This window comes from Microtus oregoni, unplaced genomic scaffold, assembly GCF_018167655.1.
Source record: "Microtus oregoni isolate MIOR12 unplaced genomic scaffold, Mior012 000000F_ref0000247, whole genome shotgun sequence".
NCBI classification, from domain to species: Eukaryota; Metazoa; Chordata; class Mammalia; order Rodentia; family Cricetidae; genus Microtus; species Microtus oregoni.
In genome coordinates, this window is record NW_024543059.1 from 1,269,664 (window position 1) to 1,285,817 (window position 16,154).

Consider the following 16,154-nt stretch of genomic DNA (forward strand, 5'->3'; position numbering starts at 1 on the left):
CATGATGAAATGCTGATCACTCCAGTCTTGTGTAGGTAGCTGTTCTCAGCTGCATCTAGTTCCTGTTTGATTCCCACAGGAGCCTCCAGGAATGCCCATGTAATAGGTGTTAGAGGGGAAAGGATTATCTGAAAGATAATAATAATAATAACCCATCCCAAGTTTTCTCCCCAGCATAAGTCAGAAGGAAAACTGATTTGGGGAAAATCACAGACAGACTTGAACGATGCAGGGGGTTGTTTTGTATGTGTGTGTGATGGGTGTGTGTGCATGCGTGTATGATGTGTGTGTGCGCGTGCACATGTATAATGGGTGTGTGTATGTATGATGGGTGTGTGTGTGTGCACGCGCGCGTGTATGATGGGTGTTTGTGTTTGTGCACATGTGCAGAGGTCGGAGGACAACTTTTGGCTCCCTTCCCTTATGTGGGTTCCAGAGATCAGCTCAGGTCCTCGGGTTTTGCAAGCCTTTAACCTGGTGAGAGCCAACCCACCAGCCCTTGGAGTGGTTTCTGTCACACTGGTTTCGCTCCTGTGATTTTCCACATGGGTGACATGTTCTTGGTTCTGCTGTGAGCCTGTTCTGATGGTGGCTTTAGTCAGGCTGTTCTAGATATGGTGTGTTCATGAGAACGTATATTGTCACTTGGTGTGAAGCTAGCTGACCATTCCCTCTCTTTCTCTATAAGGAGTTCCTGGTGAAGCTTTCTTCCTCTTGACGGGGCTGACAGTGCACCTTTCTCATCTTGTCTTAAATCTCTGGCTTTCTGTTATGACTTATTGGTAGGGATCAGGACAGCATTCTGCCCACCACATCAGTTATACCCCGGTCCTAGTAAGTGGCAGGTGTTGCAGATGCATCAAAGCAGGGAAGACTGCTCAGCCACCATAGTTGGTATGGTACTTGCTATATACAATGATTGGCTTTTATTGCCACCATGATATAAACCTAGTCACCTGGAAAGAAAGAACCTTATTCCCTCTTTCTTGAGGGTTCATCCCCACCAGATATGAGCCTGTGCCTTTCCGCATTGTACTCTTGAAGCTAGGAGTTAGCTTGAGCCTCAACCCACCTTACATCTTATTATTCCAAGACCAGAGTTGTTTTGCTAGGCATGGCAAAAGACACAGGAGTCCCAGCACTTAGGAAGCTGAGGCAGAAGGATTCCCCAAAGCTATGGGGACCCTGTCTCAAAACAGGCAAACAAACAAAAATAAGCCCCTAGACCTGTACAGCGACAATGAAAATGGATTGAGATTCCTTACAGCAGAGAGACCCTGCTTCTCCACAGAGCACACGCTTTGGGGAGAGACTGCTGCATGTGTAACTGGGCAAGGAACTTGGATTATTTAAATTTATTTAAAAGTAAAAACTGGGAGGTGGTGGCGCACACCTTTAGTCTCAGCACTTGGGAGGCAGAGCCAGGTGGATCTCTAAGTATGAGGTCAGCCTGGGCTACAGAGTGAGTTCTAGGGCAACCAGGGCTACATAGAGAAACCCTGTTTCAAAAAGAAACAATAAACAAAAAAATACAAAACAAAACAAACAAAACCCAAAACATCTATTTTATGGACACAGTAGCTCACACATGTCTGTAATTCAAGTACTTGGAAGGCAGGGGCAGAAGGATCCTGAGTTCAAGGCCAGCCCAGTTTACACAACAAGACCCCACTATGTAACCTGGCTGAACTTTACCCACCGGGTTCAAATTATCCTCCTCCTTCAACCTCTTGAGCAGTTGGGACCACGGTCCTGTACCACTGTCCCCAGCTAATGCAATGTTTATAAACCTTGTATTCAGTTGCCAAGGATACAGAGTGAGCAACAGCAGTGTTGAGTCTCATTAGAGAGTCCCGAGATGATCAGTGAGCTTTACCACTGACCCCGTGACCAACAAGAGTCACCCCTAACTTCCCCAGCTCAGTTGAAGGCCTGCTTCTATTTCATCTGTGGGCTTCAGCTCTGACCCATCCAGAGCTCAGCCTGATGGGATTGGCCTCTGGTGAGCTTTCAAGGCTCAGGTCCTTGCAGTACCTTGGCACTTATGTGATGGGCCCTGCCCTCAATCAGCCGGCATTGTTTACCCATGTGCGGCTATTTCCTGGGGATCGGAACATCTCCTCCTGGAGGGAGGCTGCAATGTGCAGAAGGTGAATGGAACACACAAGACTCCCAAGGCCCTACCTCAAAGCAACATGAGTAAGGATCTCAGGAGCTGGAAGATTATCCAGCAAGTCATGCAAAGATCTCCAGGGACACAGTCTTAATGAGTCTTGAGTTGATCAGTGACGCAACTCCCTTTGAGCCAGGCATGCTTCTCCTGCAGGTAACCCCTTACCCACAATTCTGTTAGTGAGCCCAGTAAACTCACTGGTCGCTAAACTAGATGTGTGGGACCCATTAGGGGCAAATGGATATGTGCCCGTGTCCATCTGTCCAGGGAAAACCACCCAGCACCCATGCACCCCTGGGTCATGCTGACAGATGGGTGTTTCTGACTTCACAGACTGACTGACCCGCTCTCCGGTGCGCATGGCATGCACACACACAAGCATACACACTACACACTCCAGCACACAGAGCCAGAGAAAGACACTGTTGAGCCAGAGGGACCGGTTTTATTAGATTCCAGCAAGACTATACAGCACGGTTTCATGCAGAATAAATATATGTCTTTGCCTCCCCAGGAGGGGAGCTCTTCCATGGCCTGCTCCTTCATGGCATTTCAGGGGAATCAAGGGGATCCCTCAAAATATTCTGCATGGGGAATGGTTGGGATCATGACTGGGGGTGAAGGTGACACCGTGGACAGCTGAGGGCCTCTGGGACCTTGAATCTTCAGAGGGTCAGGGGCCGCAGGACCTTGGTCCTTTGTTGGGGCTGGCACCAGGGGATCCTGACCCTTCAGAGGTACTGGGAAAAGAGGGTCTTGATTCTTTACAGGACCAAGGACCACAGGGCTTTGATTCTTTGGAGGTTCTGGGACCATGGGACCTTGATCCTTGGCTAGTGTTGGGATAATGGGGTCTTGGCTCTTCACCGGCTCAGGGGTCACTGGATCTTGGCTCTTTACAGGTGTTATGAACACGGAATCATAGCCCTTCATCTGCCCGGGGACCACGGTATCTGTACCTATACCTTTGACTGGCTCTGGGTCAGCTAAGCCTTGCTTCTTCATGGACTCAGAGACCACAGGGGCTTCATTCTTCAAAGGCGCCGTGACTGTGGCATTCTGGTCCTTCCTACGCTCGGGGACCACGGGAGTTCCCTCTTTCCCAGGTTCGGGGGCCACAGGACCGGTGTCCTTGAGAAGTGCTGGTGTTGAGGAGCTTTGATCCTTCGCTCCGGCTGGAACCACGGGCCTCTGATTCTTTAGCGGCTCCGGCAGCAACGGGCTTTGGGCTTCGGCTGGTGCTAAGATGACAGAATCTTTGTTCTTTAAAGGCTCGGATGCCACCTGGTCTTGATCCTTGACTGGTGCTGGGGCCACCGGACCCAGATCCTTCATGGGCCCTGGGAGTACAGCACCTTGATCCTTTGGAGGGCCCAGGAGTGGAGGGCCTTGATCCTTTATGGACCCGGGGGCCACGGGACCGTGATCCTTTGACAGTTCTGGCACCATGGGGCCTTGGTCCTTCAGCGGCTCTTGGACCACAGGACCTTGGCCTTTCGAAAGCCCTGGGACCACAGGACCTTGATCCTTGTGGGGTTCTTTGGCTACAGGACCTTGATTCTGTGCATCACTGGCGGGTTGGACTCGGCTCCTGCAAAGGAGAGAGAGGACGTCACTGAGGGTCAAGCATCGGCCAGGGAGAGGGCAGAACACAGATTGCCTGATGAGACTCGGCCTCGTAGGGCCTCGGCAGGGTAGCTCTTAGTGGAGAATCAAGAGGAAGTCAGACTTCTGCATCCAGAGTGGGTGCAGGGTGGGAGGAAGGGCAGCCCAGGGAGTCAGTTGTTCAGTGTGTTTGCCAATTGATTATAACCTGCATGTGGCAGAGGGCACGGTGCCTGGGAGACAGCAGCAGTAATGCCCACAGAAGGTCCCCCCAACCCATACTCCATCCAGCCCTACTTCTTCCTATACTTCCGGGTCCATCCTTGGAGCCTCATCTTAACTATCTGCTCAATGCTTATGGAGACCCAATGGCTTTGTCATTTTCCTAGTCTTTTCCAAGGTTCCTTTCCTCTCCTGACTCTATTAAGGGGTGGTTACTGGCAAGGACAAGGGTCTATGGCATATCAGGAAAGGGTGGTTAAGAATATCCTTCTTACCACCCCCCCCACACACACACAAGAGAAAGAGTATTTAATCATTCATGTTTAGAATAGTCTGCACATGGTAATAATAAAAATGAATTGTTTAAAATATAGCTGCTCAGCTCTCTGCATGCAGTGTACCCCACATTGCCTGCACCACTCCCCACACCAGCCTTCAGTAGACAACTAGGGGCTCCCCACCCAGGTCCCTGGTACCCTTTCTCTATCGGCACTTCCACTCCCTCCCCAGACTCTTGAATTCATTGGTTCTAGGGCTCCTGGGATTATTCCACAAATCCAAGTGCCCAAAACCCTCTCCAAAGCCTTCCTGAGATACTTGCCCTATGTGACTACCATCTCCCACCCATCCCTCGGTCCACGCTCATTGCAGAGCGCATGCGTGAACGCCGCCACCTGAGGGCAAACATCACCAACTCAGACCTGGCCATTCTGGAGCCTTCTGATCTACACCGCACACACCTTCTTCGTAGGCCAGGCTGAAAGACGCCGCTCAAGACTGGCATTGATCAGCCTGTATCACAAACCCTTGCACACCCAGGCACATTCCACCTGCCAAATTACTTCTTCCTACGGCTCATGCCGGCGAGACAGAAGCCCTCTGAAACACACGGGTGTGAGACACACCCTGCTTGTTCAGCTCAGAAGCTGAGGTCTGGAGACAGCAGGTGAAGAGGAGGTGTGGTACTGGCAGGAACTAGATCCTAGATCTTTCTGCTTCTGGGGTCTGGGTGCTTTCTCTCCGAGGGCCTGGCTCACAGCAGTCTTTAATATAAGACACTTCTTGGTTATTATTCATTTATACTTCATAACAACAAAATCTGTAAGGTTAGACCCAAGTTAGCATTTTAATAGACCCTGACAGGTTATATATATATATATATATATATATACATATATAATGTCTCTGTGTGCATGTGTGTGGGGTGTGTTTTGCTGTGTACATGTCTGTGTATCACACGTGTGTCATACCCAAGGATGCCAGAAGAGGGCGTCAGATTTCCTGGAACTGAAGTTGCGGATGGGTGCGAGCCACCTTGGAGGTGTTGGAAATCTAACGTGGCTCCGCCCGAAGAGCAACAGATGTTTTAACTGCTGAGTCAGCTCTGCAGGCCCCCTAGTCAGATTTCTCTTATTTTGTTTCCCTTTTCTTTTTGGTGCTGCAGGACTGGGGCTGGAACTCAGGGCTTTTGGTCCTATAGAGTAAGTGCTGGGTGTACCACTGAGCCACATCCCTGGGGATGACTTTGAACTTCTGCCTCCTGCCTCTACCACTAGAATGTTAGGATCACAGGGGCGCTGCATTTTGTTTTGTTTGTTTTGTTTCCATACAGTTCGAGCACTGAACTAGGCAAGTACTCTACCCCCTAATATTTTGCTAGCCCTTCCCTATGTCAGGATATTTTCTCAGCTGATTACAGTTTAATTCTATGGGCCTCCGGCTTCTCCTCTATTCATTGTTTGTACTGATATTAATGCAGGAATATGTAATGATTGGCAGGCAGGGACACAGAGTGTTTGAACCATGGTTGGCATCGGGCAGTTGTACGAGTCTCTATTTAATTAGAAGCAAAACACCACATATCCCGCTTATTTTTGCTCCACAGTGCAGCTCTCTGCTGTGTTTAGGATCTCAGGTTGCCTGGGAATGGCTGTCTCAGCAGATTGCACAGTTATGATGTAAGTAGCCTGTCTATCCTCTCCCCGTTGCTATCATTGAACAATACAGAGGCAAGAGAAGGCCACTTCAGCCTTCTGGCTCAGCGCCACACGGAGCCTAGTTGCCCTGGCCAGGTTGTCACTGTAGAAGCTAAGAGTATGTAAGCAGAAAGCAAGGCAGGGCTGTGAGAGGGTGCAGAATCCAAACGGGCACTAACGACCCTCCAGCATCAAAGAACTTAGAAGGGACCCAAGCAGGAACCCTGTTAGATTTGTCTCTTCAGATCTTTGGGTGACCTGGGTGCCATGTTAAGGAAGCTCAGGAAGAGCGGCCAGGCCAAACTCAGGACCTCCGCTGCAGCCTCTAGCCCATCGACGGGGCATTAGCGCCCCCTGCTGACGCAAAGTTTATAAACAAGGGCAGCCCTCAAGCCTGGGTGCTTGCAGCCTTGGCTCTAAGCCTGAACCTTCTCTGCCATGCTTCATCAATACGGCTCTAACCCCATATTGATCTGTCAGTAAACCCTTACCTTAGTAGTTAAATCTTCTTAATCATGAGTTTTAGGATTAAGATTAGAAATGGTGGCCAGCAAGATAGCCTACTTCCAAGCGTAACACTCCCTTTATTTTCCCGAACCCACACAACGGAAAGAACCAACTTCCACAAGTCCATTCTCTGACTGACTCGTGTGCATGTGCATTTGTCCATATACATGCATGCGCACACCCACATAAATAAATGTAATTATAACTTTTTTTAAAAGATAAAAAGGGGCTGGAAAGGTGGCTCAGAGGTTAAGAGCATTTTCCGCTCTTCCAGAGGATCTGAGTTCAGTTCCTAGCACCCACGTGGTGGCTCACAACTGACTGTACTCCAGTTGCAGGGGATAGGAAACCTCTTCTGATTTCAGTAGACTCCTGCATGCATGCACAGAATACACTCAGACAGACACACATACACACGCACACACACTCAGACACACACACTCAGACACACACATACACACACACACACACACTCAGACACATACACACACACTCAGACACACACACAGTCACACACACTGCATGTTTTTAAAAGACTAGAAATGAGCCGGGCGGTGGTGGTGCACACCTTTAATCCCAGCACTCGGGAGGCAGAGGCAGGCTGATCTTTGTGAGTTTGAGGCCAGCCTGGTCTACAAGAGCTAGTTCCAGGACAGGATCCAAAGCTACAGAGAAACCCTGTCTCGAAAAACCAAAAAAGACTCCATTGGAGAAATGAGCTAAATAAACTCAAAATATGCCTCTCTTCTTTTTTTTTTGTTATTAGCTTTAGGAAAAGTCTGTGTAGATTTAGTTCGAAAGTTCAAGTTAGTTTGGTGAATTAGACCATCTAAAATTAGCTTATTACTCCAATATAAAGCATGTAATTAAATAACTAAGTTGCACTTATAAATTATTTGATTTTTTTCTTACGTAATTTTTGCAAATTCAGTCAAGACACAAATAATTTAAAAAATTCTGGGGAATTGGGGCTGTTCCTCAGTGGGTTCCATCTGAGAACCGTATAAACTAGACATGGAAGCCAGGCCTGAGTCCCATCACTTGGTAGGAGGAGGAGGGGTGGCAGGAGGACCATGAGTCCATGGTTATCCTGACTGCATTAAAAGTTGGAGGCTAACCTGGGCTTTATGAAACCTATCTCAAAACACAGACCCAAAACCACCTTCTGGCTTACGACACTTGTAAGGAAAACCCAAGCATGTGTCTCTGGCAATTTATCAGAATTAAAATCTGGGAATGAAAGCGGCTCTGGGGAATGAGTCATCCGATCAGCCCGTGGGACAGTGAGCAACACTGGGTCTTTCGGATACACAGCCCAACAGTAGGATGCTGTTTTCCTCCTATTGGCAAGAGGCAAAAACAAACTTCTGTGCTGTACCTCAGCACTTCTGGTGAGTGCCACATAAGAACCGGACAATGCCAGGTGTGGTGGTGGGGCACGCCTTTAATCCCAGCATTCGGGAGGCAGAGCCAGGCGGATCTCTGTGAGTTCGAGGCCAGCCTGGTCTACACAGCGAGTGCCAGGTCAGGCTCCAAAGCTACACATAGAAACCGTGTCTCAAAATAAAATAATACATAAATAAATAAAAGCAGCTATATGCATTTAAACATTTGAATGGCTGCCACTCCCTCCCCTCTCCTGCCCGTGAGTCCCACTCCTTCCCATTTTCCAGCTTTCACACTAGCTAGACCTCCCCTCCCCCACAACGGTCCCTTCCCTCTTCACCCTGCTCCCATTTCTCAGCTCACTGCAGCTGCCCTAGAGAACCTGCCCTGACCCCAGTCATGGCTCCAGGGAGCCCACCAGCTCTCTCCAACCCTTCCTATGCCATCTGGATATGTCCAGAGGGCGGGGACCAGTGTTTGCTCACAATTGTATCTTCTGCATTTTACACATCATATCGCCCACGGACAGGACCAAACTATAGGGCTGAGTGTTTGCCAGTGAATGCATGGACAGGAATCTTTTCTGCATTGGGCTCTCTTATTTCAAATGAACATTTCAAGGCTGTGTGAGACACGGAGTCTCAGATGCCGCACTCTCTGCCTCTCGTTTCCATGGAGACAGTTGGTGTCTCTAGAGTCCAGGGACACTGGATCCATTCTCCCAGAATCTGGGCATGAATGTGGGTGTGCCTGTTGTCCCAGCAATTGGGAGGCTGAGGCAGGAGGGTTGCTGTGAGTTCAAAGTCATTCGAGGATATGTATTAGGACAGCTTGGGTCACAGTGAAATCTTGTCTCAAAAAACAAACTAAAAACCTCACCAAACCAAACAAGTAACAAACTCTCTCTCCCTTTCTCTCTCTCTCTCTCTCTCTCTCTCTCTCTCTCTCTCTCTCTCCACACACACACACACACACACACACACACACACACACACACACTCCAAAAACACAGAATCTAGAAATCAGGCTACTGAGTTTTACCCTGCACAGCACTAGCTGCCACTGGTTCCTGGTCTCCCTCCCTCCCTCTGCCGCTCCAAAAGTCTAATCCTTTTTCTTTCTAGACTTCCTCCTGTTGTATCAGTGATGGGCGAAGTGCCTGATGGCATAGAGTCCTGTCCAGAAAAAAACGGGAGAAAGAAAAAGACCTTTGCTAACCGAGCAATAGCCGTGTGCCAGCTGCATCAATGTAATGTAAGAACCAAACTCCAGAGGTCAGCATGTATGAGCTGGCTCAAGACCAGAAGAGCCGGGCTCAAATGCTGACCCAGCTCCTTCCTAGCCATGGGCGGAGGTCATGGGCACTTAATTCTCTCAGCCTTGCTCTCCTAATCTATAAAAGGGGATTGGCTGGTAGGCTGCTCACAGAGACGCCCAGAGCACAGGTTGAGTGCTCAAATATTATCCTCCAGCACCTTGGTGAGTGGGGAGAATTGGACACAGTTGGAGCAAAGGACTTGAAGGGTCGGGGCCAGGTCAACCATGCCACAGCACCCTGCAGTGGCTGGGCAGCAGACAGACTGACACCATGGCTTTGTCTTTTCACTGCCTGCTCTGCGGGTCCCCACAGACACGCTCGTGTTCCTGGGTACAACAGTTACAAACTCAGAGATGGGAAATGCAGCCCCGGAGGGGCCTTGCCAGGGAGACTACCTTTGGAAGGCTCCTTATTCTCAGGAAGACTCCATGGAGATGGAGAGGGCTCTCCTACTCTCTCTCTGCCAGGACATGGTGGGAGCCTCTGCTTTGGTAATCTCCGTGTCGTTTGGCAACTGTTCTGCCTCTCCTGCTAGACTGTGGGCTCTGCTTTATCCTCCTTTCAGGGTATCTAGCAGAGTGTCTGGCAGACACGGTAGGACAATAGCTGGGGGGTGACCTTTTCTCTTTGTCCTCTGATCAGCCCCAGACATAGGCTCAGAACACAGCATCGCTACCAGTGAACAGGAACCACACCAGCCCTGCCTGGTCCTAACCCTGATTGGCCTGCATCTTTTCAAACAGACTCAACGTTCTCTCTAGGCTCAAAGACATGACTTTGCTGGGAAGCCTTCCCTCTCTGCTCCATGAAAACACAGCTCACACAGCCAGACTAGAGATACCCGGGGCCATCAGACCTCCTGACTCCCCGCTGGCATATTCCTGGTCCTCACTGCCTTTAGTGCTCAGTTATAGGTCTATAGCCCTTGGTGACCCAATCCATGCCTTGGTATCTCAGTGGTTAGACCTGGACAGTCACTTGGGTTTGACACTTGGGACCACCACACTGCCTACCCCAGAAGGGACAACAGTCATGTCCCTGCCCCCAGCTTACACCCCACAGCCAAGAACTCAGCTGCCCTCACCCTCCAGACCACTGTCCTGCATGGGTCTCAGTCAGCTCCCACCACTCAGGGCCAAAGCTCAGAATGGAAAGCTAGGCTACAGACATGGCCTCCAGATAGAACACACCCCTGCCATATGGCCATCCTGCTCTCCTTGCTTGCCCTGCTAGGAGATCCTCCTCAGGTGAAGATTCAGTTCTATGGCTGCCTCCCCAGTGGAACTATCTCTGAGTCCCACTCCGTGCTCTCAGTCCCCCGCAGCTGCCCTTCCCAGTGGGCGATAGCGAGGCTGTAGCTGTCTCCAGAGTGGGCCCTCTATGGGTGCTGATGATGCTTGCTGCTCCCCTCCCTTCCTGCTTTCCCTCCCTCCTTCCTTCCTCTAACATTCCACACATGCCTACTGAGTGTGTGGCCACTGGATATAGTTGGGAACTAGGGAGCTGCGGCGCGGGCTGGCACTCAAGAGAACTGGCATCTTAAATGAGGAGCTAAACCCAACTTGCATGAAATCAAATCCTAACGACCACGCGAATAAGACGTACATCTTCCTAGCTATGCTCGCCTCAGGATCTCTGGTTCTCTTCACCCTGATATCTCAGTTAGAGAATCTTCCATACGACACAGGCTTTGGTTTTCAAACAACGCACAGGCACTGCATCTTGGGATTCCAGAAGAAAAAAGGAGGCTTGGAAGGGAAGTACAAGCTGCCTAGTGTTGCGCAGACAGAACAAGCAATGCCAAGACTCCATGGCTCGCTCCTCTCTTCACACATAGAGACCCAAATGCATGCATAGCCTCAGAACCAGGTTTGGCTTGTGCTGTCCCTGACTCGTCCTGGCTGGCGCTGAAGACCTCTGCAGGTCCCAGCTCTGAGTCCCAGCTTCATCTCCCGAGAAAGACATCTTCTAGAACAGTTCCTAGCAAGTGCCAACTCAGTGGCCCATCTTCCCAGCCCTTCCTGAATCCACCACACCAGATCACGCCATCCCCACGTTTGCTTCCAACTGGCAACGCACCCTTACAGAGAAAACAGCTCCAGGAAGCAACAGCTTCCTAGCCCAAGGGCCAGCCCTGTTGGCACCATAAGCCCTACCTGAGCACAGTAGCCGTGGGGACACCAGTCGGACAGAGTTCACCCATGGTGGCTCAACACATGGCAGAGCAGCTGGAATCACAGGTAGGAAGGGAGATGCTGCATCCACAAGGCTTACCCCCAGGGGAGTGCCCCCACCCTCCCTGTTTGGCTGAGAATCTGAGGCCTCCGTGTGGAAGGCCACTGTAGTCCCTGAGAAGGGGATGAGAGGGGGCAGGCTGCTTACAGGAGGATGCAGGTGTTCTGCCATAGCAGGAATCTGGGCTGCATCCAAAAGTTGGACCCAGATGAGCTGCAGTGTCAACCACTGACTTCAAACCCAGGCTCACACTCAGTTGTGGGATTTTTATCATTTAATCAACCGAGTTTTCATCTCTTTATCTGAAAAGAACCTTATTATGGGCACAAGTGGTGTAAGAGCCAAATCAGTGTTCGTTTCTGTTCCTTTTCTGTGGGCTGAACCAGCTCTGCAACTTGCAAAAGCCAGAGTCTCGGGGCAGATTCCTGGTTCCCAGGGCCCTCTAGAACTGTGGGCCTCCTTCTCTCCTTGTGAGCATGAGTTTCTAAAGTCAGGATAAGTGGCTAAATTGCCCTACAAATGTATTTACTCATTTATTTAAAAACCATTAAACATCTTTTCTAGATTTGACTTTCTAAGAATGGAATAAATTCCCAGTTGTATAAATAAGAAGTATTATAAAAAGCATATTTGGTCGTGTTAACTCTAAGAAGGCAAAGTCAAGGGCAGGGTTGATCCTCTGAATGGGTTGCCAAGAACCTGATAACCCTGTTAATGACACTTTAAAAAAAATATAACGCATGGGACCAAGGGAGGCGGCCAGACAACAGTGGCTCAGCTCTTACCTAACTCCGCACTTTTGGGAACTTACAGATCAATATTTTAGTGCTCTCCGCCCCAAGGTAAAGCAAAGGATCTTCAGCAATTAATCAAAGTCCGTTCCTGGTGTTTAGAGAGGATCGATATAAAAGAACTTATAATTGTAAAATTGGAATCTGTACGGGTGGTTTATGGAGGCGCTCAGAGAGGAGGGCATCCATGAAGGGCTGGAGAGGGTGGGGCTGTGAGAGCCGTCTCTAGATAGTACGGATCTCAGTCTCGCTGTGGAGAGAGTGGCTTTCCCTCAAGTGGCTGCAGCTGTGTCTCAAAGCGGGCAGAGGGAAGTGGTAGGCAGCAAAGCAGCGGGAATCGATCTATTGCCAAAGGCGGCCTTTCCGTTCAGCTACTCACAATAAAAGGGGGCAGAGGTGAACAGATACCTAGCTATCAGCACTCTTCCTGACTGCTACCTCCAAGCTCTGGCACCAAACAGATTCCAGCACCATACTATTCCTGGCCTGCCCGACTTGCACTTCCTGAGGGTGAGCAGGGCAGACTAGTATTGCCATCTCTTTGGAGCTTTATGAAATTCTGAGACTCGATCGTGTCACACCGCTAGCAGATGGCAGAGCTTTGATTTAAGACCAGGACGGCTCGCTCGAACTGTGAGCCACCTGGGGAGTGGAGGGAGGACACGTTTCTGTTACGCCAAAGATAAGGGTCCTGCAGGGAGTGGGACAAGGTCATCTCTCAAGATTACTCTGTCTGAGAGCTCCTGGTTTTATGAAATCACAAAATGTGCATGAAAATGCATAGAAAGGGGGGCTGGCTACATCAAGTGCCAGGGGCTGGTGACCCAAACAGAGGCCATCATAAAAATAGCTGCTCTCAGCTTTGTTGTTGCTGTGACGTGTGTGTCTCCGCCATTCCTTTCTTAAGAGCAGGGGCAGTTATCCGGCAGAATAAAGAAGCCTTGTGGAGGCACCATGGCGAATGTGGGGCGCACAGTGATTATGGTCGCTCACCCACCCACTCACTCAGAAAACACTTCAGACATTTACACATTCTCAGTGGTAGACATGGGGCAAGGACATAGATGACAGAGGAGCTGACCCTTCCCCTGGAGAAGCACAATCCAATGGGGGCGGGGCGGGACACACACATGTATGAGCCCATGACACAGGACATTTGATGAGTTCCGTGATGAAGATACACACAGGGGGCATCTTACCCAGCCTGGAGGGTGCAGGCAAGGCATCCTGGAGCGGTCCCCTGAGCCGAGTCTCGAAGGATGAGTTAGCCAGGTGAGAAGCAGGAGAAGGGCATTCTGGGTAGGAGGGACAGCGTGGGGAAGGCATGGAGGTGAGAAGCAGCGTGGTGATTGAGGAGCTTCCGCAGGCCGTGGGAGCCGGAGCCGATGGCTTCAAGCAGGGGTGACATGATCAGGCTTGCAAGCCTCAAGAACCCTCCAGCAGCACCAGCCCCGCAGCAGTGGCAACAATTTACTTTTCTGCGTGCTTGAAATATCCTTGGCCCCAGCGAAGACGCCTAAGGCCGTCTGTGGAGACAGCTAAGTGTGATGCCTAGTGGGCAAGTGGCCAAAGCCACTCACACGAGGACAGAGACAGACATTTCAGCTCGACTCCAGGGTTGGAAATAAAAACACCAAGGAGTGGCCTCCAGTCTGCAGTAGCAGATGCCGGATGCCTGTTTTATCTTGGCTCCTCCGATACCAAATGTGTTGCTTAGGAACGGAATATCCTCTGGATTCGTCCCACAGTTGGTAACAGGAGTGCGAAGACCTGGTCCAATTCTGATTTTCTCCAGTTTGCATCAGATCCCAATATCTAGAGAGAGTGCTGGGCAAGCTCGCTGGAGGGCTTGCAATGGCCCAGCCACAGTGCAGTTTCCAGTGCTTTAGGTGTAATTTTCCTCAAGGGTCCCATTTGTTGGGAACCTGATTCACCCCAGCAAGCCCTAAGCTTCCTGTTTTTCAGGCTGGGCCAACCCGGCCAGGGCCTTCCCCTAGGAGCTTCCTACCTCTTCTGTTGTTACCTGCCTCGTGGCACTCATAGGAAGAAGGCTTTGTCTGAAGTAGAAAACGTTTGGACGCTATTTGGTCCACGGACTCCAAAGAATCCAGTAGCTGGAATTCTTTCAAAGCAGTTGTTTTTGAAGTGCCCTTGAAACCACCATGAGGTGCTGCTGGGGTCCATGGCCTTTGTGAGATGGGACTGATGTTGATTGCAACTGCACTAAATGTATATGTATTTGAAGCAAGAACTGAAACATATTTCTAACTAATTTGGCAATGGTGGCCTGTTCTAAAACTGCATGTGTGGTTTAGCTGTTGGTTGTCTTGGAGAGTGATATGAGTAAGACGCGTAGATACATCACTGACGCATAGATACGTCACTGACGTGTAGATACGTCACTGACGCGTAGATACGTCACTGACGCGTAGATACGTCACTGACGCGTAGATACGTCACTGATGTGTAGATATGTCACTGACGTGTAGATTCATGCGCTGGGCCCTGGGCAGCAGCAGGAGCCACAGGTGTGTGTGGCTGAACCGGCTCACTTGGCGGCACAGATCAAGCCTGTCAGGCCATCCTCCTGGCCACCTCCTCCCTGGGGACAGTTCCTGACCCAGTCTGGTTCCGCGTGCATCTCTTCTCTCTCTGTCTGGGCTTCCTCTTGGTGTCCTGATGTGTGTCTGTAATTCTCCCTTTCTCTCCTTTGCCTCCATTTGCACCTCTGCCCTTCTCTGTTCCATCTCCCAGTCCTATATAGTCTCCCTTAACTGGGGGGAGAGGTAACTGACACATATGTCCGTCTTTATTTACTGAGCAGTTTCTGTGTATCCTGCCTCATATAAAATTGACGATGGGTGGAATCCACCCATCTTGAAAAGAAATAAATAGTGATTTAAAATATTAATACACAGATTGATTTTGACACTGCATTCCCAAGCTCAGAAGCAGGGCCACCCCAGGGCTCCTAAATAGAACGAGGAAGGACCTGTGGCTGTGGCATGGTGAGGCACAAAGCATGATGGCGGACGCATGCAGGGCATGGGTGCAACCTGGGCACGTGGAATGGAGCCCCCAGTTAGTAGCCACCCTTTCTACCACGGAATTCTGCACCCTCTGACCTTTGCACCCCGCCCCTCCACACCTTCGCTTGGGCACATCCCCTCTGTTTGGCATGCCTTGGGTGTGTTCCCTTCTGTTCACCCGATCAGCACCTACCCATCTGCAGAGTCCTTTCTCATCCATGGAACCAGCTAGAACAGACTCCTCCTTCATGCCCACTGTGATCAGAGGGCTGGTCTCAGTCTCCTGGCTCCCCTAGCCCAGCATTGAGCCTGGCACACAACAGTATCCACTTGACACATGTTGGAGGGATCATGAAAGCAAAGCCTTTGTCTCCTGCTTTACCAGAAGGACAACAAAGTGAGCTAATGTGGTTTTCCACTGACCCCACCCCTTCCCCTCCCTGAATCTATGCCCTTGCCTTGACACCTGCCCCAGGTGCCCAGAGTACCTATATCCTGGCACCCTCCGTAGAGCCCTCCGACAGGAAACTTCCTACTATTTCCCACCCCCACAGGAAAATCCGTTCTCCACTTAAGCGTTCAAGTCCCCTGCTCCCTGGACCCTTGCCTTAGCCACTCTCGTGGCTGCTTTTTTAATCCCCATGTCAGGCACATGCACGACACAGTGAGCCAAGCTCTGGGTGCAACCTGTGACATGACTGTGAATTAAATGAGCAAGCGAAGGCGTCTCTGCCATCCCTGCAAGGGGAAAAGGCCCGGAGCAGCACTGCTGCTGGCCACAGGAAGGGAAGAGTTAGACGGCAGCTTCTCACCCCCGTGAGGCAGTGAGTGGCACAGGTGGTCACTGTTCCAGGAACATGGCATGAAATCGTTACACTACCTTGTTGGCCAGGGCACCTCCGGGTCCATCTT

The 16,154-nt window shown here is 50.4% G+C and overlaps 1 protein-coding gene across 1 annotated transcript in view; it reads right to left on the minus strand.

The window, feature by feature from the left end:
• Window positions 1–2,604: 2,604 nt before the first annotated feature.
• Window positions 2,605–16,154, minus strand: part of LOC121446689 (microtubule-associated protein 6) — a 62,061-nt gene continuing 48,511 nt past the window's right edge. The window contains exon 4 of the mRNA XM_041649393.1: window positions 2,605–3,764. Within this exon, the coding sequence (XP_041505327.1) occupies window positions 2,735–3,764 (1,030 nt within the window). The 3' untranslated portion in view covers window positions 2,605–2,734. The remainder of the gene's footprint in view (window positions 3,765–16,154) is intronic.